Genomic DNA, 27,084 nt, shown 5'->3' on the forward strand with positions numbered 1-27,084 from the left:
CACTCACCAACAGTTAGCTGTAGCAAATTGCATCTTCCATCTGGGAATTCTGTAGTCTCTTTCTATTACACATCACATTTCCTATGTCTTCCGCTGACTCAGATAAAAGAAGCTTCAATTGGTATATTCCACATATTTTCTTCGATAAAACGAATTCCTACACTACCTACGAGTGATGTGTCACGATCCATACAGCCTGTGATTCGTGCGTTACTGCGTTAGAAGGCCGGAGGCCGGACAATCTCATCATCAAGCGTCACCTCGATGAGGTTTCTGCAACCACGTCAATTCTTCATGAAAATGGCTGTTTGTACCTTTGAGTTTATTATGCTGCATTGTAACAGCATGACGGACTCGGCTCATATTGCCGTAGAAAGGCGGAGTTTGAGAGGGTGCGTTGGCATGTGAAAAAGGTGAGACGCCTCCGTGTTCTCCACCAGTCTCCGACAGTTGTATCTGAGAAACAAGTACGGGCAGTAGAAGTTAATACGAATCTCAACATGGTCAAGGCTCTATTGTGGGTTCTCCAAAATCTCTGACGATTCACGAACTGCTGAAGGAGCCACTGTAGGCGCTGTGAACGGTGCTGTGCCTTCTATTTGCAAGACTATAAATCTAGCTGTAACGGAAAACAAGATAATGATTTCGCTAGCACTCCTGCTTGGTTGTATCGTATTTGCAGCTCGGGGAACGGAACATGAGTGTAAGTTTGATAAGCGTTTTAGGTTTGCGTACCTCAACTTCGTTCATGGGTATGAGCTGACCAAATTAACCGTCTACTGTAGACTGATACGATACCAACGATTAGAAATTTCCAACGCGATAAAAAATAGCCCCAAATGCAACGATTCCGATGTTTAAAAGTAACCTTAAGAAATAGTATAGATGTGGCCATTCCAAATGATTTCTGTTAATAACAGCTCGTCGCTTATTTGGTTTTTGACTAGCACGAAGATGTTACGCAACGATCGTGTTGTATATCCCTACTATTGCCCCCGATCCCCCCATTTCCCGAAATGGGTCCCTATAGTGCTAACGATGAATTTACAGCAGAATATTATTGCAGGAAAATTTCGGTCCTGATAAAAAATCTAGGTATTTAACATGTGGCCTTGCGCAAACGCACAACAACAGCACAAAATACACGAGCCAAAAAATACATAGAGGTTCTCTCCGAACGTAAAATACAACGTAAGTTTTTTGCATGTGTTGGTTATTTGCAGTCTACCTGGAAAACTACGGCCCGCCGGATTCAATATCCCAATGCATTGACTTGACGAACTACGCCACGATCTACTTAACTCAGACTGCGTGGCGACTCATGTTCGAGTATCAACGCAGCGTTGCCTTCCATTTTCCTTTTAACATGACAGGAAGCTCGAACATCCTTGTTATCCGAATAGCTGACTTTAACTTCGGAAGTGTGCCTTGTACAACTGAACACCTCACGGTACTGACAATTCGATTTCTACTATGAAATATTCTTAGCAAAATCCAGCCTATCATTAGGCAAATTACCCATAGGCAACGTCAATATTGTACAGTGCAACTTTGCAATACTTCTGCTACACGATTATGGACATCTATCCATTCTTTGGTTAACGCCTCATATGAATAGATTTTTTTCTAACAGTTATGGGTTGATGCGTTTATCAGTAAGCCCAACTGTGATATGAGATTTATCTTTGCAATCAGATTATGTAACAGACAGAGACTGCGTGCCTGTGTTGTATATCGGTTGTATTTGGTGTTGTCCTGCTGGCGAGTATCGGCAGATTAACGATCGACGGATATGCGGACGCTACGAGGAACTAAAGGATGATGAGAAGATCACGTTTGCTACTTCGAGAAACCATACATCAATCAAGTACCACCGAGGCAGCTTCTTTGACCCGAGCTTCCGAATGATAATTCGCGTCTTCGCCGCTCGACGTGAGTTCAGATAATAAACGCTTGGAATTTTTGTAAAATGTATAGAGGGAGGAAGGGATCGTCTATGTCTAAGGATACCCAAAAGCTAATAGGACAGCTCCTGGTAACATGACCACGGCTTACAAATTCTTGGCGCGCATAAATTTAACTCGGCTTCTGTTCGTAGTTTTGCCACTGAATTACTTTGTCACTTCTCATCATATTCCATACCAGTAATGTTGATGCTGAACAGGAGTTTATGAGAATCGACTTGACCGGTACCATCTGAATGGATCGTTACCGTTCGATGCTATGGCCCAATCCTTAGGCAACGAGCTCGGTATCTGCCCAGAGGAGCAGGATTTTTACTGCAAGCTGGACCAGATGTGCATCTCAGAGGATCTCTGGTGTGATGGCATCGAGGACTGCAGTGACGGAACCGACGAGAAGGACTGCCGTAAGTAGTATTGTTAGCTCTCATTTTGTTTAGCACATTTATATGGATAGATTACTTACTCTTTGCGCTGTGAAACTATCGGTATTGATACAAATTATCCTAAAAAGATCATTGCGCCCATATAAGTGAACCAAAACTTAATCTTATTAATAACGGTGAATACGGTGACTACATTATGCTAAAATATTGACAGCAATCAGAACTATTACGTCTTTATAACAATCAAGTAAATCCATAAAGCAGTGGAATTTGTTAACGTGTAAATTGAAATTGAAGCTCTATAGAATAGAACTCTCGGCAGTTATTGATTTTAGCCTACTCTTTTTATGAGCACGTAGCTTTTTAACCTCCATCTGTTTTTTTTTTATTTTTTAGTGCGTATTAGCATCTATGGAGTGTTGGGCCTGGTCGCATTTTTGTTCCTGCTGATCGCTCTTACGGTGTATTTAGCGATATTTTGCTTTAAAAAAAGCCGCCGATCCAGCCCAAAGCACGACTACCATATCTGTCACACAAACTGAACAACGAGGAACTTTAACTGAAGCAAACAACGGATTCACGTAAAGAAACTGTGCCGATATTCTGATCTGGTGTCAAGGCTTATTGATTTTTTTAGAGAACAGAAGTTCTAGCAGCTTCGGGAGAAAGAAGGACATTAATCGTTTCTATGATTCTGATGCCTAACCCCTTGTTATTTGAATTGCGCTCATATATTGTATGTAAGTTTTTTCGCACAAAAACGAAAATAACGTTATTTTCGTTTTGCTAGAAAAAAAATACGATTAAATTGATCAACATGTGATGTGTGCCACTAAGTGTGTGCGTAGCGAAGTTGTAGTACTCAATGTACAGCGTGTGTTAAATAGGTCATGTTTATTACTTTTTTGCATTTGAATCTTACGATTCTATCGCAAAGCTATTATTAACGAGGGAATATCAATACAAGATACTTTTTGATTGGCTAAAAATATCGGATCTCTTGCGTAGTGCTTTGCAAACCAGTTATTTCTTATACACTCTGTATTTAGTGCCGATATAGTGCATTTCTCTAAGCCACTATGAAAACGCAGAATATCTGTAACTAACCCAAAAACCTGTAGTTACTAATATCTATTACCAAGTAGGTTATATTAATTGGTTTATTGAGACATAAGTTATTAAGCTAAACCGTGTTTCAGACTTACGTAGTACATAGTGAAAAAAAACGTGCGGAGACGTGATCTACAATAATAAGTACGAGGCTCACAAATGCACATTGTGTTAAATTGAATGACACTTTTTTACGAAAATATTTGTGCATTGACCCGTCTTGGTAACTGAAAATCGTGAAAATCTGTTGATTTCTCTTTTTTTGACTCAGTATTACAAACCACGTTAAATCCTCACACGTTTTTCCGATACGAAATTATATAGATAATGCGTTCCGAAAATAAATACAGTAAATGAAGAAGGCAAGAGAAGAACGTATTATATGTATTTGATAATACGATCCCTCGTAAAGCAAAATATCAAAACGTTGTCTGTTAAATTTATTGAGTAGTTTCTTTTGTGCAATGCTAGCTGGGCTGCGCTACCATCATCGATCGATGGCCGCAATAACGATTTAGCATAATTTAGTGATGTTTTGACGAGGGAACAAGGCAAAGCACGTAGGAAGACCACATCGAGGTGATGTCAAGCATGAAAAACGAGTGTGACTAACTCATTAATTAGGACGATGGTCACCCATCGACAAGCTCATGGCTGAGTTGGCGTAGCCTTCCGCATTGAAATTGTGTGCTAGCTTCCTTGTGCTGCTAGACACTAGAACTGATAGTATAAGGCACATACGATACATGCATCTACACATCAAGATCACGTCGCGATGTCGTTCAATGGAGTGGCGGCTCAGTTGTGATTCGTTGCCACAATCAGCAGTGGCACGAGACGGGCCCTTTCGACGATATTTTTCTAATACACCGTACGCTCTCAGATCACAAATTGGGTCGGCAATATGAAATGACACCGTTTGATGCTGTTTATAAGTTTTGAGAAACAAGATGATAAAACCATTTTGAAAAGTGAAGAACCAGAGTAATTTCCTCCATCTTCTGGCATTGTATTTGTGTAATAAGGTAAATGTAGTTATAAACTGACTAAGATATTGAATCAAAAATATAACAAAACAAACGTAACTCCATTCATGCATATATATCTAGTATTAAACGCAATGTGTACCTACATCTCAAAATCATCTTAATCTGTGCTTAACTCAAAATGCGATCTGTAGCATATTAAATATATTTAAACTCAACATGGTTAGATTCAATATAGGAGGAGCCAAACTTTCTTTCGATGTAACAAAATACTTTGCGAATGTGTTAATATATAGTCTTTCGGTAAAACGCTATTTGAAAGACGTCTGTTGTTATTAATATATATCCTTTATTTTTTTGGTATAGCAAACTGATGTCGTATATTAATAACCTTAATAACTGTACATAACAACATAAGAGAAACACGTTATGGGTGTAATGATATCGTAATTCTATAGGTCTTTAAAATTTTTACGATGCCTCGTTTATTAAATAAATAGGTAAAGAAAAATGCGTATCAAAAATTGACGTTTTTTTCGAAACTTGACTTATTATTTTGCCAGTAAGGGGAATATTCGAATCAAACACAATGTTAATGCGATGCCATAAATTAAAACACTACAATAAATTTGATAGTTTTGTCTCAAGCTTCCGAAGCAAGGGCAATTTTGTTAAGTTACAGGTGCCTCATTCGATTTGCGCCCACACAGAATCTCGTGCGATCCTGCGTGGATACCATGCATGCTAGGGAATTCGTTAGAAAACAGATTCAAGCGAAAGAAATCCACTCATGGTCATGAACCGGTCAGTCGTAAGCAATAAATAACGATAAATAACAATATAAATAAACAACAATCATAATTATCTCGACCTGAACGCCAGAGGCCTAACATTAAAAAAACAGAATCTATCGCCTCCACTAAATTTACGTACAGTTGTCCATAAGCCGCAACCTAAATTTACATAGGTTAAAAGAAATTAACACGCATATACATATTTATGCCGGCTTTGCAAGGGACGGATGTTTCATTGCTGACAGTATAGGGACCCCACTAAAGAATGAAGACTCATCTAACGACAAAATACACTTATTTATTACAAAACCATCGCAGTATGTGCCCATTATATCATATGTTTATAATGCAACAACACTAATAATAACAGTTGTTACCTAGCCGTGTGGTATACTTTTCCTATAGGAGTATCAAAAGCATCGTCACGACAAGCATTAATACAAATAGGACGGTCCCATACCACCACCTTTTCTACTGTAACCACATTTGAGTCTAATAAACTTCAGGGAGGCATCCGTTTCGACGTCCAATGAGGCTTACAGCCTGTGTTTCCATAAACAGCGAAACATGATGTCGCAGCGTTAATGGTTTATTCCACGGGTTTTTTTTTGTTATCAACTGTTGTTGTGTCTCACTGCCAGTAGCCTCTTACGGGTGGTTTCACCAATTCACTAAAGTACACAAATAGTTATGATAAAAATAAAAAATACTGTTAACAAATCGGTACGTAAATACACAATTCTGTTAGCCAATGGTTAGGACCCAAATTGCATGGTGTCAGGCGTAATCTCTGAGAATTCATATCCTCCTCGGCCATCGATATGCAGGCAGTACTCGTGATACTTCCAGAGGGACTTGCGGTGCGATACGGTGAAGAGGGTGATCCCCTCGTTACGACAGTAACTGTACATTGCTCCTTCAACATCGACCGACACTGCGCTAGTACATTCGTCTAAGATGGCGAACTGTGGACGTTTGTAGAATAGACGAGCCATAGCTATACGTTGTTTCTCCCCGCCTGATAGAATGTCTAGCCAATCTTGCACCGATTCCCAGCCACCTTCACGTTCAAGCAGATATCTAAGTTGCACCACGTCCAGTAGCTCTTCAAGCTTATCGTCGGTGAAGCCATTCTTAATCATATCATGTTTTGTGTCGGGGTAAATCACCTGGTCTCGAAGCGTTCCCAGCGTCATATACGGCTTCTGAGGCACATAGAACAGCTTGTTCTTCGCCGGCTTCACTATGGTACCACCAAACAATGGCCACAACTCACCTAAGATTCTGAACAGAGAGCTTTTGCCGCAGCCGTTGGGGCCGCAGATAAGCACGTTCTTGCCAGATTTTACTTCAAAAGTGAGCTCCTCAACAAGCACATCGCCATTGGGGGTGACCAACGGTACCCGTGTGAAACGGATAATTTTATCCTGTGTGATGATCCTACCAGCTCCAGGGATGAGCTCAAGCTTTCGACCGCTTTTCTCCTGCTCATCCTTGATCATACCTCGCACGTATTGGCCTCTATTGACATCCTGTAGTACCTTATTGAGTTCGGCTACCCTGGCAGTATACCCTGCCAATCTAGTCATTTCGCGGCCCGCAAGAACAACTCGACCGATCGCTTCGGCTAACTTAACCAGCATACGACCACTTTTATAGTACTCTTCAAGTCTCTTGTTGTGACTTAGTTGAATGTGCTTCGTTCCAAGAAATGGTCTAGATATGAGCAAATAACCAACGACAGTCGCAAGATATTTGGCCACAATGTCGTCGATCATTCCAAGCGAGAAGCGGTACTCTAAAAAATTGCGCAAATGGTTCACGAGACGCTGGAACGTTAAGTCAATTGTCTTTTTCTCACGCCTATTGCCGTTGTAGAAAGCAATTTCTTCCGAGTTTGTAATTAGCCTCGAGTGCACATAATGCAGTTCACCTTCAAGTTTCTGCTCATCCATTGTCAATTTACCGACTGGCCGCCTCATATTGGTCAGCAGAAAGCCCGCAAATAGCAAGTAAAGTAACATAAATCCTGGCGCCTTAGCGCCGATTGATACCGACAGCCATCGAACGTACAGGATGATATCAAGGATCGGTTTGCTGAGATTCGAATATAGATCCGTCAACGACGAACAGAATTTCTCGACATCTTTAGTAAGCAGATGATCAGGATTTGAAATACGATTATCTAGATTGCACATCTTATAGTAGGTTATACCACCTAGGTACTTTTCGTACAGTGCGTAAGACAGGCGTGTTCGGAAACGTAGGTTAATCTCTTTCAGACCGTATTTCATCAGGTTGTTGACAAGTGATAAAGTCGGCATGGCCAAAATGAACTCAAGCAACTTTTGGCGGAATAGTTCGAAATTTCGCGATATAATGGCCCGCTCTATGACTGTGCCATTGTTGATCATCCAGATATCACAAGAGGTTCGTCCTAGTAGCGTTACTGCTACGAGTACCATATAACCGAACTCCGCCGTGAACACTCCAGGGCACACAATACTAAACAGTTCCCGGAGCTGCCTGAAAAATCGACCATCGACATATGCCTTCTGTTTTTTGTTGTCCTTCCTATCGAACGAGACTTTGACCACATCGTGGCCTTTTTGTGTACGCCTCTGTTTTGCTAAAAATCGTGAATACGAATAAATGTAAACTGCAGTGGCAACAGCAGCAATAACCGCTGGTTGTTTGGCCTGGTTAAGTCCGTTGAGAAATTGTTTACTGAGCGTCGGCGCCATCCTTGCTACTACAACAACGGCAGCAAATTTAAGTCACGGTCACCTGTCTACTCTAAAACAATGTCGATAGCAGCGACGGCGATGCAGTCGATGAGTAGTAACAAAGTATCGCAGATGTTACATCGTTTCCATAAGAATCGAAAAAGTTTCAATCGTGTAGCCGACGTTGACACAATACGATAGACTGTTCAGATAATTGATATGGTGCCGCTACGAACAAAGCGCTCGCTGCCCTAACGTTTGCAGCAGCTAAAAGGCATACTAGCTCTCCCGCAACACGGCCACGATGTCGGTGGTAAGGAGGAAGTGATTGCTGCTACAGGTAGTGCTGTGGTAGAATTCGCTGTCGCGATGGTGGCGCGAGCTTCGGGAGCGGTTGCGGTTCTACGGAGTTTTTTGCGCGATGTAGAACTAAAGAGCGATTTTTTATCCCGGATGATCACAATGGAGCTGTCATATGTTTAAAATCCTGGGGGCGAGCCTAATCTATGACAGACGAAATAGGCGAGTTATCGAAATCGTCAGTATTTTGGCTGGCTGCTTTGTGGTTTTTTAACAATGAAAGGGCGGATGTTCACGGCCTATTCTACCCCTGTTGGCCAAACAAACGGATTCCATTGGTGGAAAACTTAACCTTACCTAGAATGATTCCAAAAACATTCAATACAAATGTCGTCAAACGGCTTAAAGGTGACATTATCTAAAATATGTGTGATCAGCATGTGCACTTCGATGGAAAGTGGGTCCAGCTGGGCATGCGCTCCGTCAGCTGAACCTCTTAAAGGGCAACTACTGCCACGCTTGAATGCACCTAGATGACATACTTGCTAGTTTCATATAGGTTAATCGGCGGCCTACACCTGATACGAAGCCATCTGAACGGAATCATTATCTAGATATATCACTTAAATCGGTGATGGAGTAGGACAAGCAGTTCTAATTGCATGTTTATAACACTGGCTGAATGTAATTTACTTTTGTATAAATCTCGAGGACAAAAACACTAAGACAGCCTTACTCGCTATACTCGTTTCATGAATAGCGCAAGCTGAAACTCCTTTTGAGCGCTATTCGAAAAAATCATACAAAATTTTTGCAAAAAAGTCGTTAGTGTAGTTTTAAGGCTGGGAATTTTGCTCAAGTTTCTTATCGAAGGTACCTATCCAATTGTTCATCATGCCTATGTAGCATATAGTCAATTATGGTACAACTCTGAACATGAATTAAGAATAAACGAACTTCTAAGTTACATTAATTATCCAACAGAAAACTGTCAACAACGGAATTTCATAGTAGTAGTAATAATTATATATACTTTAATAATAAAAAATATATATATATAAACCAAGGTACACTGCCAATTTTGCAACCCACATACAATGCAGCGAAGGAATTGTCTTGCACTCGTTCATTATCTGATCTATGCTTTCTATTTCAGTATCCAGAAAATTTCAGCAAATATCTCCATTGGCTCCCGCACTGTAGCGGCTCGCATTACGTGTAGACAAAATAAACCAGGCTCTTTAAATATTAAACATAGTGTCATCAGACATAATTGTTCAAATATTTATTCCTTTCAATTCTACTGCAAATAACTCTATCTAGAAAAACTTGCATATACCGTCTCATACTTCAATAAATTATGATCACTGATTAATGGTAGCAGAGCTTCGCTATGATTTATGACAACAATAGAAAAAAATATGGGAAAATCATATTAAGGCGCTAATAATAACGCAAATTTACAATATGTATTTGTTCTTTCCACTTTTATAATTTAGCGTATGTCTATGGGTAAGCTGCTACGCTTTGTTATATTAAGCTCTAATAACGCTTACAAGTTCATTTAAGCACACGATACACATTCACTGCTAAACAATTATAAGCAACCTTACCTAAATAAAGTAAAGAGTAATAGTAACCATAGGAAAACCTTGTTTCGTGCAGCTATCTGGAGCAACTGAACGGATTTTGGGCGGATATCCGGTTTCAGTGCAGAGCATTATGTCATAGCAAGTCAACGCAGAACCTCGAGCCGGTTAAATCAATAAAAATTCGATGAGGATCTCAACACAATTTCAAACATGAAAATCAATGAGTGATAGTATTCTTACAACAACTGCACTTACTTAAAGGTATAGAGGTTGAGCGACCAATAATATGTGCTGCCAAGAAGTCTGTTTTATCAAAAGATGGCCTTGCGCGCATAAATGCGTACGCAGATACCTCACCTGTTGTGGCTTCTTTACCTTATGGTCCGCTCAGCCGCCCGACCGTGCAGAACTGTTTTGATTATCCAAGTGAATGCATCCAACGTTCTGCTGTTCTGTTATTGTTGCGGTACTCTATATGTGATGTCCCGGCGATCTTGTTTTGTAGATAGCTAGATAGATAGGGCGGGAAGTGTAGGCAGGGAGAACTGTAATAATAATAATAATAACGCTAGTTGGTCGAGCTGTCCTCGTTGTGTGGTGATCGCAATTCTCAACTGCAAAACAGAAGCGGAGTGCGTATGCCGCGCTGGTCGCCAGCAAAGGCTGGCGGACTGAGCTGTTTCATGAAATGGAAAAAGAATACGACTACGGACTGCAGCGGGAGTACGATGGCAAGGTTCGCTGGAGCTCATTGCGAGCAACTATTCCCGTCAGACGGTAACATTACCATCGAGAAAAGGCTTGATTAAGTTTTCAGCCGAAAGAAACTGCGGCAGTCAGCTGCAAGAATCGTGTAATCTGTCATACTGGTCGCATTGCAATAACGTCGAGGTGGTTATGCTGAATGTTGCCACCAGAATTTCAATGATCTTGGGCGGCAAGTCGACTGTTGATTAGAGGACGGATATCAGTTTTTTGGTAAAAAGCATTGTGTAGTAACTTTAGCTACTGTTAGATGACTGAAATAAATTGACCAACGTAATAGCGACACTACCGGCGATAAAAACAGCAACAAAACTAGCTGTTTCCAGTAACAAACACCCGGTTGTGGCATTTGCCCTTACAACCTCGTTTACTAACAATTCTGTTAGAAAAGTGATCATCGCTGCTGCCCGACTTCAGCTGCCATCCTGGATTGCCGTAGCCGAAATAGCCCGCGAGGCATCGGGTCCTCGTCGTTGGGCGGTGTGGCGTACGCTGCCCATCCTCGTCTATGTCAAGTTTGGTTCGTAAGAGACATCTGCGGGATTATTTGTGCTGTAATGACTTGGCTATTGATCCTATACGCGCAGTGCGTCGTCCTTATCATTATTATCAGTCCTATCTTTAACACGTTGTTCGGCGTCGTTAACCTCGTTGTGTTCGAATCACTGTGTTTCCTAGCGTGTGCTTCGCATATTCGCACTATGGTGACAGATCCCGGCGTAGTACCGCAGGGCACCGCCACCCGGGAGGCTGTCGACAGCCTCGGCCTTCGCGAGAATCAGGTTGTTTACAAATGTCCAAAGTGTTGCTGCATTAAACCGGAGCGGGCTCACCATTGTTCTGTGTGTAATCGTTGCGTGCGCAAGATGGACCATCACTGTCCTTGGGTGAACAATTGCATCGGGGAGAACAATCAGAAATTTTTCGTTTTGTTCACATTATACATTACTTTGGTATCAAGCCATTCGCTGTTCCTCGCGATTCAGCACTTCGTTAGTTGCGTCAACGAGGAGTGGCGTCTGTGCTCACAACAGGGCTCGCCAGCAGCTACTGTCATCCTGCTGATTCTTCTTATATTTGAAGCTCTCTTGTTTGCTATTTTTACGATGGTGATGTTCGGCTCTCAAATTCAGGCAATCTTAAGTGATGAGACCGGTATCGAACAGCTGAAGAAGGAGGCAATCCGTTGGCGTCGTCGTACAGCATGGTCGAGCTTTCGGGCCGTGTTTGGTCGATTCAGTCTAGCCTGGTTTTCACCGTTCACATCCGTCCGATTGCATGAAATTGCGCCAGCACGATGCATGTACGCTGTATAGAGAGCCATCGTAATGCTCGATCTCACTGCCTGAAAAAAGCCAACCACAGCCACCAAATTACAGCCACAATCATAGTCTCTGTTAAAAATACTAATGATTAGTAAATAGGGATGACATATTTGAATAAGTTCATTCATTAGATAAAAAGTGAGAAAACGGCGGACGCCTAGTGACATAGTCACCACCTCTAACCATAAAAAACGCAACTCTGTGTTCTAGCAGTAAAATATTAGGAAAAACGACTGTAATTCTATTGGAAAACGATTTTTTGTGGTCCGCTACGCCTCTCTTCTTCAAAACCTTTATATAACACATAGGGTACCTTTTTGACATTACGGCGTGACACTTACGCCTCGCAGCAGCCTATATCCGAATATTTAACTTTCTTCGTTCACGCAGGTTATGTGAATTTAGAAAGGCTGTATGTCTAAATGTTATTACCCCCTTTTTCTTGACACAGTAACACCAGGAAGTCACTGATTGAATCGAATAGTTAGGAGGCGCTTATCCACCATACTGTATTAAAATGAAAGAAGAGTGGGAAGCATAATTAAGTGCTACTTCAACATCAACCCTATAGAGTGTGGTACGGTAGATAAATGTATACTACTGGCCTTTTTGGTGTTTTGCTATATTGAATCCATGAGACCGACGACGAGAACGACACGTCCTGAAGGATCACATAAGAGACGATCATGGCAGAAGGATAGTGGAAATACTACTTATATCGTCTACTAGTTGTAATACTGGGACACTGCGCGGTATCTTGTGACTGTCATACGTTCAACGGCTGCCTTCCGACTTCAGGGGAACAAGCACTTCTAGCGGGGTTATAAGAGAGTGCACGAATATGATTATGTAAATGTAAAAGAGCATAGCAACAGCTATAATTGACGCAAAATATATAGGACAATTATTAATGGCCACTTCAGAGATATGTCTGTAGTATACATAAAAACCAAGTGACGATTAGAGCCAGAAAAACATGGTGGAGTTGGTAGAAGCCAAGAGAAAACGTGTCTGGCGAATTGGGTAACCTCTGAGTAATGAACACGTTTGTTTGCTAAAACCGATATACTGTAGGCTACCTATTCTGTGATGTACCACGCGATGTACTCCTTAGGGCTGTCGCAAAACTATATAGATGAAAAATTTATATACACAGAATAAATTATTGTATTTCAGTAAATGTTTTCAGTGTGTTCGATTTAGGTTATTCTAACTACGCTTTTCTAACGCTCCTGGTAGCAGTAAGTTTTAATAAAAATTCTGTGAAAAGTACTTTTGGGGCTATCCATATTTTTCTACAAAATAAACTATTGACATTATCAATCGCAATCTGATTGCCTCATCAAAGGTTAACATTAATCGATCTATTCATTTTTTTAAAATTAGGGCTTTATCGTTGAAATAAAGAGCTGTAAGCCCAATTATCTATTACGTGCGCACATGAACAAATTACACACATCTTAGAGGTTCTGTACAAAGATAATACAACATTTATTTATTGAATGTTAAAGTAATCACGTTCATCATCTGTTCTTCACAGCGAACGAAAGAGACTTTAACATAACCATCTTTCACCGTGTTCTGTTACCCTACGTTTGCCCTTACCAACAACAAATATCTTCTGCAAATTCAACAGAGATATAACTATAATCACACATTCTTGAATTTATAATTCTTTGTGTATAGCTATCTTACCTACCCTCTTGCAGGCAAGCCTTATAAATCTGTCAATAGGCAGGAATTTGATATTTTTGCTGGCGGACCCCAAGCGCAGTTGTACGTCATACACCGGGGATATCTCTAACGCTGTACAATCTTTGCGTCGTCACATATGCAGATCCCATTTACGTTTGATTCCTAACCATTATAGGTGCGCTTTGTAATAGTTTTTTCATTATCTGTAATTCGTTATGGATGGTTCAGAAACCCTCGTTTTTGCACGAATATGTATAAACCACTTTATTTCTTCAACGACATGTTATTCCCCGCTAACATGGATGTTTGAAAACAGCCAGGCTACACAAAATCACATCAGGCATACATTTATAAGATATAGTATCTTCCTAAATATATATGTATATATATATATATTGTCAAGTTAGCTAGTAGCGCACAAACCGTTGCGATTAGGCTTGATACGCGACCACTTTTGATTCCGTAATTTCATTTCTTTCTTCATGTAATGAGTCGGGAATCTCAATTCTGTTCGATTTGATATATCATCTTTATCAGAGGCTTAATTTCTTCGTTACTTAACGAGGGCCTAATAGACAGGGAAGGTGGAATATTCGCCCCATGTACGGTACGATGCCCAAGTCTAAATTCCACTGTTGTTCACATAATCTCGAAAACCTTCTTGAGTTCAACCATGAGCTGCCAGTCCTGTTTGGTGAGGTCAGTCCTAAAATGATTCTTGCAGGCGTCAATTGATTCTCGGGTGATCTTTGATACCAGCAGGTCTGTGTAGTCAAAATGCCGTCCATACAGCTTCGGTGCATCTCCTGTCGTATTCTCAATTCGGACGCATACCTCTTGACCTGGAACAACAGAAATTCCAGGTTGATCTTTGGTTTTAAGTGATCCTGCGCACAAACAACTAGACAAAACGAAATCACTGACCTAGTGTCTAAATAACGCGAATTTTTCTAATAAATGATCTGAAGTTTAAAATTAAGCCAGTGGTGTTCCAGGCATCAAGTTTCTACACGTAATTTTATCCAGTGTATGTTATGTTGCCTATTTTGTATATATACTACACCACTAAGTCTGTCCGTTTGTCTGTTTATTTACTAAACTTAAAACGACTTTTTTAAAGTAGTTGAATTGAGCAGATCTTTCCGGGTCGCTAGAGTTTTCTTTCGTGACGCGAAGACGAGGCCGATTCGTCAAACACTTTTTCGTATAAAGCGTAACGTTTATTGGTCTACGGTAACACCTTACCGTATAAAAACTTTACATATATGTCTGACTGTCAAAGCAAGAACAATGTTTCAATTATCTTCGTCGACGCTCCAGGAAGAGCAGATAAAACCTCCGTTACCAATTTAATTTTGGCAAAGTAAGACGAGATGAAGAATGGCCATTGCATTAGCATCGCCAGGAATTGCAGCAATTTACCTGGAGAAAAAAACTGCAGTCCCGTTTCAAGATTTCTATTCATGTCAGAAGGAATTCAGTATGTAATAAAGAAAATTCTGAAAGTATAAATTTATTTCATACGACAAAACCTATCGTTTGGTATAAAAGTCTTATCATTAAACAAGAAATCTTTGAAGCCGCTGCTCGAATGCTCCGTGATATGCAATAAAAATGAATCTTCTAAAGAAATCTTAACTATATTCTCAGGACATTTTTTCAACTGTCGCCAGTAGTCAAACAAGCTTACAATGTACGAGGACGCCTGTATAGAAAAATTACACCCATGAGGGCACGTCCAAATACTTACAACTTAATTACTAATATACGACTAAGCAATACTAACGCCGAGTACTCCCAAGTTTTTATTCGACGTTAAGGAGGACAACTGTTAGTGAAAATACACTAACTGAAAAAATTGTGAGGAAATGATTTCATTGCATAGTGTATCGACCTTATCTATCTGTCAACATCATTCGAGAATTACTACTTTTCCGAAGAAATGCATATTATTTCTTATTAATACAATGGTCGAGATAACTATAAACCACTATAAGCCTCAAAATTTCTTGATAGCCTTGAAGGACTCACATTGCCGCGTTATAAGTTGCAACTAAAGAAAGATGAGCCCAAGATCATGCTAATGAAGAACTTGAACCCTACCAATCTCTGCGGCACTAATGATCTATACAGTCATCTTCTTGTCGCGAGGATTATTAGCGGTAAAATCAAAGACCATATCGTCATACTTTCGAGGAATGCTTTCCATTTTCCAGAGGAGGATGATTTATCACTACGGTATCAATTTCAAGTACCATCACAAGCACAAGGACAAAAGTCGAAAACATCCTAATCTTTCGAAGAAGAACCAGTATATAATTAATGTCATTAATGCGTTGCTCTCAGTATTATGCCCCCAAAATGCTTCCTATGGTGTTCATAAAAGAAACCACAAGAACTAAAAATATCGTCATTTGTACCACTCCACACATTGTAAAAGCTTCTTATATACATGGCTTGGAACTTGAAGGGTAGGATCTGAAAATCGACAACATTGCCTCTATTCCTACAGCAAAAAAAAATCTTTCAATAAAACGAAAAAAAACAGAACGAAATCCAAAGCAGAAATAACGGTCTTTTTTACGGTCCCCCAAAACTGAAAGGTCAAACGGATTTTAAGCACAACAACGAGCCGAGCTTTGAGATAAAACGGGGGTTATTCAACGTTAACCTCATCGCATTCATAATTTATTTCTACTCACGCAAAATGAGCTGCAAAGCGTAGGGCGAAGCCCGCAGGTCGGTCTAGTATCTAACTCTAGATCAGAGACGGATTATACCTACTGTTCTAAAAGTACGCACGATACCGCTTAAGATACGAACAGAATCGTAAAAGCAAATGCAGCTTTCAAGTCACAGGATGATGATCAGAAGGGAACCACAGTAAAGTCAACAATAACGCCATGGAAATCTTAGTGTATATGCTCATTCGTTCAAACAAAACTGATCCTTTTTCAATGGATACTTGTGCCTAAAAAGTAAATAGAAAACATTGATTTTACTCTATCTCTCCAACGACATTAAGCTACAACAGGCTTTTTCAGTTTGTAATTGTCATACCTAAGTCTAAACGAGTTTTTGTAATGGCACGGCACCAAAGCCAAGCAGAATTTCACTTGAAAAACTCACCCTTTCTAGCTGTTTCCTGCTGTTTGTGATAGATTTCGATACTGGAAACTGTCCCAATGAAAAGATTCTCTCTGGTTGGCACACAGAGCGGGGTGCCCAATTTCACTATACCCCCCTCAACCACCACACCTATTATAATGGGATCGCGTTTGTTGAAGATGCAGTCGGGTAACACTCGAAGTTTACACGGGAAAACAGCAATGTTTTTGAATTCCTCGCGTTTTCTGGCACGAAGGTCCTCTCTATCAAAAATCGATAGGAACAGAAATAGTTACTCTTTAACACTTATTCATACTTTTGTGAGATATGGGTTTCATAGATAGCCGCATTAGCTGCTCTTTTGGATCTGTTGAGCTGAATTTACTTAGTGAACATGAAAATTCTCGACGAGCTCTCCAAAACTCCATAATGACACACAAACTTGCTTTGCGCCTAATTGGCACAAATTTGCTTTGGATTGCCTAATTGAGTACAGTACGTCAATCCATTAAAGATTGCTTCACTAAACAAAGCGGCCGTATCAAACATTTACGATAGGAACATGAAATGCACGAAAAATAATACACGATGCGAATAGTATTATACTATCAAGCCTTAGTTGCAGTTGACAACTATGTAGAAAACCGGTGCGTCTACTTCGGCGTTAGCAACTGCGACTACTTCCATGATGCGAGTTACACTACTATGCGTACTAACCTATATGCCGTAAATTTGTCGAACAAGTGGTAGATGATGTCAGCAGAGAAGATCTTCACACCGACGTGGTCTGCAAGCTCCTGGGCATCGCGATCAGTCTTAACATCGAAAGCTAGAATGACGGCGTATTGGCTGTCGTGCTCAAGCATGACAGAAGCCTTCATGACGTCTTTCTTAGCAACAGGCCCAATTCGGATACCGGAATAGGGAATTTTTGACTCGCGTAGAAATACAAGAAGTGCTTCGAGCGAGCCAAGCGTAGACGCTTGCACGTAGACACCCTGCTCCTGTAGTTTGAAACTACTCATTACTTCCTTAACGGAACGCGCAATCTCCTCTTTTAGAATATCAATCTCATCTGGATGATGAGCCACTAGAACATTCAGGCCGGCGATGGCCTTATCTAGGTCCTTAGCGGCAATCTTTACTCCCTGGGCACCCTTAACGGTTTTAAACTCTTGGTACGCGTTTTTGACACGTAACTCTTTAAGCGGTTGGGGCATTAACAACGACCGGATTTGAGTAACCAATGGCCCCTCGTGACCCGCAAGCACCATCGTGTCACCTTCCTTGAGTTCCCCATTTACAACAATCACGTCGATGGTCGTCCCTAGACCTGGAATTGCTTTAACTTCAAGCACTGTAGCCTGCAACTCCGCACTGTACGCGATCCTTGAAGCCAACATCTCTGCGATGACCAATCACGATAAAAGTAGTTGGTAAAAAGGATACATTATACGAATAAAATGACTGCCTTGGTGTAATTGTTAACGCAAAAGTCGCTGAGCCTTACCGAAACAAATCATAATAAAGTTAGTTTCGAAACCTGCAATATGCACCTAAGCGGCACTAAAGTTACACGCGAACTCTTAGGAGCAACATGAAGATTCATGCAAACATATAGAGGAAACTTGTTAAGATTATATCGATGTTGGCAGGTTTAGACTGGTTATACCTTAACATTAGCTTTATTAACATGTGTACCACTGATTAACGTAGTAATGTATTCATTCGTATGGCGTCCAAATGACAACTATATAACTAAGGGACAACAACTAAAGTTATATAGAAATAGAATATGCTATATTAATTTTGTTAGATGAAAGGGAAGTATATGGATAAGAGAAGATACGGCGACTGAGAAAAGTAAACACTCACTGTGAGTAAGCTCCACAACAAGTGAGATTAAGTTGCCCATTCCGTCGCCACTGAATGCCGAAGTAGGTACAAGCGAAATAAACGACTTTTGGTCGGGGTTTTCGTAGAAAAGAGCTGCATTGAGACCCTGCTCGGCAAATTGCGTTATTACGCTACGGGCACGCTTTTCAAACTCCATCTTCGTATTACTTCGTTGTGCTTTGATAACATCTACTATGTCCTTGTGTTTGTTACCCTTCCAGTCGTATAAGCGATCAATTTTATTTAATGCAACGACGAATGGTGTTTTTTTACTCTTTAACAGATTGATACTTTCTATCGTCTGCGGTTGAAGACCATGCATTATATCGACCACGAGGATTGCCATATCGCAGAGTGATGAACCTCGTGAACGGAGATTTGAAAACGACTCGTGACCGGGCGTATCGATAATTAATGCGCCAGGAATTCGCAGCGGTTTGCTGGCAAAATCCTTCACTGCTTTGCATTGCTCCTTGATGGCTTCGACAGGAACCTGTGTTGCACCAATCTGTTGTGTGATTCCGCCGGCCTCGTTGTCTTGTACATGCGTTCGGCGAATCTGCAATACGATTGACAAAAAGTAACAATAAGGGAACATTAGCGAGGGGCCACTATGCCCTCGATGACTAGCCCATAAATATTTAAATGACTTTATGCACACAGCTAGACATAACCACGTATGTGTGCACAAGGTAAAATGCTGATGCTGGTTCTTTTTAATATGCTTGTGTATTTTTATAATTCTAGTGTCCTAAGGAACTCTGTCAGGGTACTATACTTACATAATCGAGAATCTTCGTTTTTCCCGTATCGACGTGACCCAACACGCAGATAACGGGACTTCTGAGGTGGTCCGTTGAGCGATTCTTTTCATTCGTTTCTCGCCGTTTTCTAATTCTTTCCAAAACCTTTTGACGTAGTTTCTCCTTTCGATCTTCTACGTCATCATCGGAGCTTTCTTCATCTTCACTTGACTCTTCATCTTCCGAGGATCCTTCTTCTGATGAGTCCTCTTCGCTCTCATCTTCTTCATCTCCTGAGGAAACCTCTACCTTCTTGGAGGCCGCCACCTTTAGTGTTGCCTTTGCTTCGATCGATTTTATATCAACTTTTGTGTCGTCTCCACTACTGACAGTCGTGGGTGCAGGTTTTTCTACATAATTAAAACAAACATGACACAGAAATGCTGGTCTCATTGAATTTCTTACGTCCCTAGTGATTATTAGAACAAAAAAACAACGTCTGAAAGGATATATCATCTAAAAACAAAAACATTTAAACTAAAGATGTTTAATTTGCAGCTAGTTTAGGGTTAATTTGCAGTTATTAACAATCTATGCACCTGCTAGCTTTAGAAGTTACATACCCGGCTCTCCTTCGGATTCACTGGTCTCATCCCAGGCTTCACGCACATCATCTTCGGAGTCGCCTGCTTTCTTTTCATCGGTGACACCGCTCTCTGTTCCCGTCGACGGTGTAGCATCCTTTATTTCCACTTGAACCGTTTCCGGTTCCTTCGCTGTTGTCTCATACACTGCTGCCGGCTGCGACGCATCTGCTTGTTTAGTCACCTTATTCTTATCCTTGTTTCGTCGGAAAATTGGGGCTCGTCCCGGTTTGCCACTCTCCGGGCGGTCGTTGATGTCTGGTACATTCAAACCGTGCATTCGTAGAGCTTCAAGTGCTGCGACAGCCCGAGCCTGAGCCTGTTTCTGAGCCTTTGTGAGCAATTTTCCTTGCAACCTAAGCTGTTCCTTTTTCTCTTTTTCGCGCTGCTTTTTCAGCTCTTTTTTTTCCTTCTCCTCTTGCAATTTTTGCAGTCGCAATCGCTCGGCTTCTTCCTCAAGGCGAGCCTTTTCCTCAGCTTCAGCCTTCAAACGTTCCTCCACCTCTTTCACCTGGCGGAGTGTCTCTTGCATGTGGGCCAGCTGCAAGTCAGTTATTTACGAATAAACAATGGTACATTTAGTAACATGTTATTTGTTAGGGTGATTTACTGTTAAGCAGTACTGAGAGCACTAAGCTTTGTAGTTTCGAGACACATTTCGCTGAGTGTCTTACTATATTTTACAAAAACATGTATAATTTTTTTTAGTATAAAGTTAATTGCACTACGCGCTTTATAGCGGTATGCGAGAAATGGTCACAATAACACCAAGCTCGAAAGTTCTCTACAAAAACCTGTTCTTCACTGACTGGCCGCTAGCAAATAAGTTAGAGTTACTGAGACTTCCAATGAGAGATGTCAAAATCTCCATCCATCGTAAACTATTTAACTGGTGAAATAAGCATTTTGTTTAGAAAATTACAAATTCTCAGACCTGACACACTTAACATGCGCTTCTTCTAACCTGTGGTCTTCCTTCTTTTCCCTTATTTTATCTTTTGGTCTTGCCCACGCCGTGCATAACTAAGGCGTGTGAAAAGCGAAAAGTTGTATGGCTTTTGCTTTTTACACGCTTTTGCATCTCGATATTATGGAAGACAATCCATCTATGCATACCTCTCATGCCTCTTCTTGGTACATATATATATAACTTTTGTGGATTACGTCACAATGTGCCGGCTGTAACAATTTATCTACGTGTCACCCCTCACTACTCTAGTGCTGTAAGTAATTCATGCAAATTTGTACGTTTTGAGTTTTTTCTCGAAAGAATCTCTGCGCGGAATGTTAGGCGTATTCCAAAATCTTCTACATATCGGTATATCGGCAAGGAGATATGCGAGTACATTCCATGTAGAGCAGTGTACTACCAACACACGTTTTGAAACAACACGCTTTCGGCCGATATGACTACCCGAAGTTCTCTACGATCAAATCGATCAGTTCTACATTGATGCCATATGTTGTTACTGAAGGAAAAAAAGTTGAAGCAATTAAGATGCATAGACGTTGCAGACTCTTTGTGGTATCCGTTGCACTCATTGCGTTTCCTTCTTTTATCTATGTCCGATATGAAGTCGCAGTCGTTCTACCGGATCTGCAGCTATATGCATAGAAACTTGTTGACGTAGGTTCGATGAATTATTAGGGTATAATGAGACCTTTTATGCCATACAGACAGCTACTTCGTATTGGAGCTATTCTGTTCGGCCTAGCTACCTAAGCCTCATTGCTTTTGTTTTCGTGAGATTCACAGTTAAGTTCTGTGTAGTGGCGACTCTGTAATACCGAGTAAGGGTCTGCTTCGTCTAGAACTCACTTAACCCATGGACGGATGATTAAGTGATTTGCGAATAAGGCTTTGACAATTTTCACAGACGTTTTCGGGTAGGTCCCTCAATAGGAAAAGAAGATGGCTTAGTTTTTCTACCTGTGTACGTTCAGTGGTACATTGAAGTGGTGGCCATTCAGGAACCCTACGTTGTTGATTCTGATAATACTTTCTTGAAGTGTCACCGCTATTAATCCAAACACATCTGTGAAAGTTTTACCTCTGGGAGCTTTGTCAACACTGCAGTCTTAGGGGCGGCAAGATCTGGGTGGCTAATGTGCATCTTTTTCAGGAACCAATGTTTTCATTCACCAATGTTTTTTATTTCTCTCATCACTGGTTCTCAAACATGCCTTAGATACTTTGCATGCACTAGCTATTAAATAAAGGCCAATTATAATGCAGTAATGTGGCATGACCTATTTCTATTTGATACGCGTTAATACTCTTCCGATGACGTAATCACACTAGCGATGTTACTATCCATTCTTCACTACCGACACAAATATCGCAGCTAAAATCACCGAAAGATGACCTGTCCCCTTCTGCATTACAGCAACGAGCAAGTTATTTGCGACTCCACTCAAAATCTACCGGTCATTCAGCCTAGCCTTGAACAACTCTGGAACAGTAGCATTTGCATTTAAAGAAATTCAGCATTAAAGACTTAAAATTAATAATTATTACTGTACAAATAGTGGAGGACTGACTAAACAGTCCTTGTTCTCATACGAAAAGTTGCCGCAGGGTCTTTATGCCACTACACTTGTCTCCAAGTGCCTAAGAGCCACCAGCTGGCTATAAAAGCTTCCATTTACCAATCTGTTAAATTGGATGCCATCAGATCCTTGAAAAAATGAGGCCAAAGTAATAATAGCAAAGCTAGAACGTCATCGGCTCAGTCCCCGACGCCAGTTGCTGAGTGTAGTGGTAACCGTAAAATATAACTGCACAAGTTTCAGTTATATTTTATGGTTTTATAAGGCATCTGCAAAGATCACCCCTACTTTAGCTCAAAAACTTCATCCTTTAGATCATTCTTTCGAATTTAAATCTAATGATACTCTTAAACTGAAACCTAATTTACTAAGGCAAGACCCTGACGACCAGCTGTCTTTGTCATGGAACTTCCATTCAAACACGTTTAAAACTACCGAGTGTAGAGCTCAAAATAGCTGGCACCAACAAGATTCTAGAACATGACTGATTCCAGCTTTCCGCATCTGTCTTTCTCTGCTAGCCCTTGGATGAGTTATCCACCTCTAGCCAAGTATTACGCAAATGTTCGTTTTTCCGCGTGAGCATAAATCTACTTTGTCATGGCATAGTTTATTACTGATTAATCCAAAAACAGACAAAAAGCGGGATCCGCCTATTTTTAAACTTACGGCAGCTTTTCCGGGCTTTTTGCCTTTGGCTCCTTTGGCGTCTTTTTTCTTCTTTTTACCAGTCTCTTCCTCGGCAACTTCCTGTCCTTCGCCATTTTCCTTGTTACCTGGTGCAGTAGATGTCTCCCTTTCGTCCTTCTTTTTTTTCTGTAAAATACAGCAATCGAAATCAGATAAGTCTGACTCTAATTATAGTTAATCGGAACGCCGCTTAAAATCAAAATGCATATTTGCGTCAAATGTATTCATGATAATACAAACCTTTTTCTTTTTCTTCTTATCGTCGGCGGTAGCACCCGCTACTTCGTCATCAACAGGTTCAACTTTATCGTTTATAGCATCTTCCGTGCTGACCGGATCTTTTTGTTGCTCTATGACGTTTTCCTTCTGAATTTCTGTTTCTACACCATCGCCTTCGGCCTCTTTTTTGTTCTTCTTTTTTTTCTTCTTATCCTTTTTGGCAGGATCCTCCTTAATCTCAATATTCATATCAGCTAATAATTTGTCAAGGTCCTCTTCGCCTCCACCGCCCTCTTCAAGGGCGTCTTTTTTACCTTTTCTGCCTTTTTTATCCTTAGTTTTTTTTTCTTTTTTGATCGCCTGAGCTCAGATAAAGAGTATAATGAGATTTAGAGAAGCACATTAGTATAAATAAAAAAGACCTTTTGACTATTCCATATTCGCATATAGGTACTGCCTCAAAAACTATGATAAAAGAAATAGCAAACTGCAAAATTCAGCACAATGATCTTTATCTTATTAATGAAGTATTCTCAGAAAGAAATGGGGTATGTTGGTATTAGCATAATAGATTGTACCTTTTCATTGTCCGAGTCAGGACAGTCCTCGAGTTTAACAACATTCGCATTATCATCGTCACTGTTGTGTGAAAACGCAATCAATTTCGTTCTTTTCTTCTCCCGTTTTTCTTTTTTCACCGGTTCAATGAACTTTTCGGAGTCTTGAGTCTCTATGTCATCATTGTCGGATCTTTCGTCGTCCATAAGTGCCGCAAACCCGCTCTTTAGTTTCGCGGGAGTTACAGTCATAACTGTAAATTTATGTGTACATAAATGTGTTATGGTAAGAAAATGTATGGGCCTTTTACGCTGTGAATTTACGTACTGTGTCACGAGCGTCACGCTGATAAGTCTATTGTTACTTTTAGGGTATGAGCTAAAGAGATTATTATTCCAAGTTATACCTAGAACTGTTTGTATGCACATCCCATATGTGGAAATAAAAATTGCATCTCGAATTTTTATATTAAAGGAGCTTCATTAATACTACGTATAATCACTCAAGAGTCTCAGAATAGGCGTCGTGTATTCTCCAAAAATTTGCATATTTCATAAAGTGAAAACAAAAATTATAGCGTAGATTTATATTTTAGATTACCTTCTTCTTCATCGTCATCCTCTACAGCAAGTGCAGCGAAGCCACCTTTGACCTTTTTTGCTTTGCTCTTGGGAGCTATAACGGCTATTTCGTCATCGCTATTTCCGGCTTCACCAAGGGCCGCCCTTTTAACAAGGTCAAGCATATCATCATCCGAAGAATCCTGCTTTTTTTTGGTAGCTTTTTTCTTGTCCTTCTTTTTAGCTACAAACATCGAAAATGGTTTTAGCTAGTAAGTAAAACTAACGCAGGTTGTAAGGTATAATTTGATAGAATGAACAAAAATGGCATTTAAATTTTCAAATGTATAACCTTTTGCTGGCTCAGGAGTCTCATTATCGTCACTGTTATCATTTTTAGATGTGTTCCGGTTGGCCTGATCGAGCTCAGTATCTTTGTCCTGTTTTTCTTTGCCCTTGTCCTTTTTGTTCGCTTTTCTTGCTCTTTCGATGTCGTCCCCCAAACCCTTGGCAACCGCTGCCGTGGGCTGCTCTGCTTCGTCATCGCTGCAAAGGAAACCATGCAGAAAATTCGTTATAAAATTGCGGTGATTCAATTGTACTGACGGCACGAAATAATTGACATAATGAATGGCTCGCCATGGCTCAGGATGGCTAAAAAATGGCACTCGATTTTCTGAATCAGGATGACTAAGCAATCAATGCAAGGTAACAGAATTACTGAAGTTATTATTATCTACCTGCTAAAATTATATGTATGTGTGGAATAACACAGCAATATAACAGAACGTTCAAACAATGTAGTAGGCTAATGGAAACTCGGCTAGGGGAACTGCAACGAGAAACTGGCAATAAGTCTGATGTCTTATTTATCATTGCGCTGATCTATCATACAAGCTTTTTTGCGGCTTCTTTCAATAATTATCGTACTTGAATTTCGGAGACACTGCAAATTGTATAAAAATTTTGATACGGAGACTTTGCTCAGTTTGTACGTTCAAGTTCAACAAATCCATACGTAAATAAACTTACATACTTTGAACTAACTAGATGCAAAGACACTTAACAACACTAACAAAAAATGAATCATAGTATAATTATCAGAAACACTCTGTGTAAATATTTAGGTAATTAGCAAATTGCAATTACTAGAAAATGCGGCTTATATTGAATAAAATTATTTAACTTCTTTAAAAATTTAATTATAATTAACTTGGCTTAACTTAATTGTAAGGTTCTCTACTTACAAAGTACTAGCATTAGAATATTAGCTGAGAAAATGTAATATTTCGTATGATAAATGAATGTCACTTTTATAAAGTGGCAATGGCTTAAGGAACATTCTACTCGATGTTTATATGTTTATCGATGTTTTATAATAGTTTTACGTAGTCCTAAATCCACGTCCGCACTTCAAAACGAATATATCAAAACTACAATCGATACCAATATTAGCAACATATGGCTAGTGTGAAAGCTTTACCTGCTTTTAATACAAGTATTTTCCATAGGTACTTTGATTAGCTAATTATAGGCGTGAAGTAGAGCCATTTAAATGTCACATTTTACGATCAACTCATAGACAGCTAGGCTTCATGAATATAAATCTAAAATAAAATAAAATAGGAAACGAGAGGTATGATTTTTTTATCTTTCTTTTCTAAGATCCTTGAACCAATTTCATTATAATGCCGCGATTTAGTCCGTTCTACATAAATTTTTGTGCCCTGATGAGACATTTCACCCATATGCCAAACACAGTACGTCGTAGTTTGAGCAGTTCTTAACTTATATCAGAGACAATTGAGGCCATAGGCTGTTTTAGTAGAGCCCATTGTCAACAATCAGTTACCCGCACAGGCTACGCCGTCTACTGCTGAAACGTGCACCGACAGCCATGGCACTGTACTGTTTCGCCTTCATCTGTCGGTCACTGAACGTTTAGACAATGGGGCCCGGCAACTTGCACAGGTTACATGCTTTGTCTAGTCTATCTATTAATCAGGCTTACTCGGATGACTTGGAACTTGCCAGATCAATCCGACACGAACGAACCTGCTCTGATCATCCTGGCGGCGGTTTTTCTTCTTGTCTTTCGCCATGCCGTCCGCTTTCGAATCGGCCGGGTGGCTCGCACAACTGCGGAGGTATGTGGAGACGCTTGTGGAGTAGACGGCGGCAGCTTTGGACGACTACTTGTAAACGCACACACGCAACAAGAACAACGTCTCAAACTGCCCAAAAATTCCGAAACAGCACTCTCACAACAAAACGAGCACAGTAGTAGCATTCACCGGAACGACTCGTCTTGAAGAACACACCGCTATAATAGCAACACACAGACAGACAGATTTTATACGGAACTTTCCCGTTCGCTGATCGATCGTCAGTTGCACCAAAGTGTGCGTTCACCCGTTGTCACTATCAACACACGACAGATTGCACGCTACAATCGATAGCACCGTCAAGCACTGTG

At 40.4% G+C, this 27,084-nt stretch overlaps 4 protein-coding genes across 5 annotated transcripts; 2 read left to right on the forward strand and 2 right to left on the reverse strand.

Annotated features, from left to right (window-relative positions):
- Positions 1-427: 427 nt before the first annotated feature.
- On the forward strand, positions 428-4,967 carry LOC111269120 (uncharacterized). 2 transcript variants are annotated; one of them, XM_022848494.2, is made up of 5 exons: positions 428-703; positions 1,224-1,450; positions 1,776-1,932; positions 2,165-2,368; positions 2,744-4,967. In XM_022848494.2, exons 1-5 carry the CDS (start codon positions 640-642, stop codon positions 2,887-2,889), a joined length of 798 nt encoding a protein of 265 aa, XP_022704229.1. In that variant the 5' UTR covers positions 428-639; the 3' UTR covers positions 2,890-4,967. The 2 variants fall into 2 exon arrangements, with proteins under 2 accessions (XP_022704229.1, XP_022704230.1); XM_022848495.2 differs by having other exon boundaries at positions 429-703; positions 2,240-2,368.
- Positions 4,968-5,515: 548 nt separating this feature from the next.
- Abcd3 (ATP binding cassette subfamily D member Pmp70) lies at positions 5,516-8,662 on the reverse strand. Its single transcript, XM_022848493.2, has one exon. It carries the CDS (start codon positions 7,979-7,981, stop codon positions 5,993-5,995), a length of 1,989 nt encoding a protein of 662 aa, XP_022704228.1. The 5' UTR covers positions 7,982-8,662; the 3' UTR covers positions 5,516-5,992.
- Positions 8,663-9,315: 653 nt separating this feature from the next.
- On the forward strand, positions 9,316-13,125 carry LOC111269127 (palmitoyltransferase ZDHHC3). Its single transcript, XM_086971982.1, has one exon. The coding sequence runs from the start codon at positions 11,178-11,180 to the stop codon at positions 11,934-11,936; it is 759 nt and encodes a 252-aa protein (XP_086828108.1). The 5' UTR covers positions 9,316-11,177; the 3' UTR covers positions 11,937-13,125.
- A 280-nt stretch (positions 13,126-13,405) lies between these two features.
- On the reverse strand, positions 13,406-27,065 carry eIF5B (eukaryotic translation initiation factor 5B). Its single transcript, XM_022848528.2, has 12 exons — positions 26,664-27,065; positions 24,961-25,154; positions 24,649-24,852; positions 24,069-24,301; positions 23,512-23,850; positions 23,251-23,397; positions 20,011-20,572; positions 19,427-19,797; positions 18,624-19,203; positions 17,466-18,153; positions 16,770-17,011; positions 13,406-14,482 (listed from the first exon to the last, which is right to left on the reverse strand). Exons 1-12 carry the CDS (start codon positions 26,708-26,710, stop codon positions 14,280-14,282), a joined length of 3,810 nt encoding a protein of 1,269 aa, XP_022704263.1. The 5' UTR covers positions 26,711-27,065; the 3' UTR covers positions 13,406-14,279.
- Positions 27,066-27,084: the final 19 nt, after the last annotated feature.

Source organism: Varroa jacobsoni, unplaced genomic scaffold (genome assembly GCF_002532875.2).
Source record: "Varroa jacobsoni isolate VJ856 unplaced genomic scaffold, vjacob_1.0 scaffold_1356, whole genome shotgun sequence".
Lineage (NCBI taxonomy): Eukaryota > Metazoa > Arthropoda > Arachnida > Mesostigmata > Varroidae > Varroa > Varroa jacobsoni.

Excerpts from the sequence above, each read along its gene's own strand:
- LOC111269120 (XM_022848494.2), top strand. The coding sequence starts at position 640 with ATGATTTCGCTAGCACTCCTGCTTGGTTGTATCGTATTTGCAGCTCGG. Across the intron at positions 1,933-2,164 it reads TCGCGTCTTCGCCGCTCGAC|GAGTTTATGAGAATCGACTT; the intron begins GTGAGTTCAGAT and ends GATGCTGAACAG. Across the intron at positions 2,369-2,743 it reads AACCGACGAGAAGGACTGCC|TGCGTATTAGCATCTATGGA; the intron begins GTAAGTAGTATT and ends TTTATTTTTTAG.
- Abcd3 (XM_022848493.2), bottom strand. The coding sequence starts at position 7,981 with ATGGCGCCGACGCTCAGTAAACAATTTCTCAACGGACTTAACCAGGCC.
- LOC111269127 (XM_086971982.1), top strand. The coding sequence starts at position 11,178 with ATGACTTGGCTATTGATCCTATACGCGCAGTGCGTCGTCCTTATCATT.
- eIF5B (XM_022848528.2), bottom strand. The coding sequence starts at position 26,710 with ATGGCGAAAGACAAGAAGAAAAACCGCCGCCAGGATGATCAGAGCAG. Across the intron at positions 23,398-23,511 it reads ATAAGAAGAAAAAGAAAAAG|AAAAAAAAGAAGGACGAAAG; the intron begins GTTTGTATTATC and ends TGTATTTTACAG. Across the intron at positions 18,154-18,623 it reads TGTTGTGGAGCTTACTCACA|AGATGTTGGCTTCAAGGATC; the intron begins GTGAGTGTTTAC and ends TGGTCATCGCAG.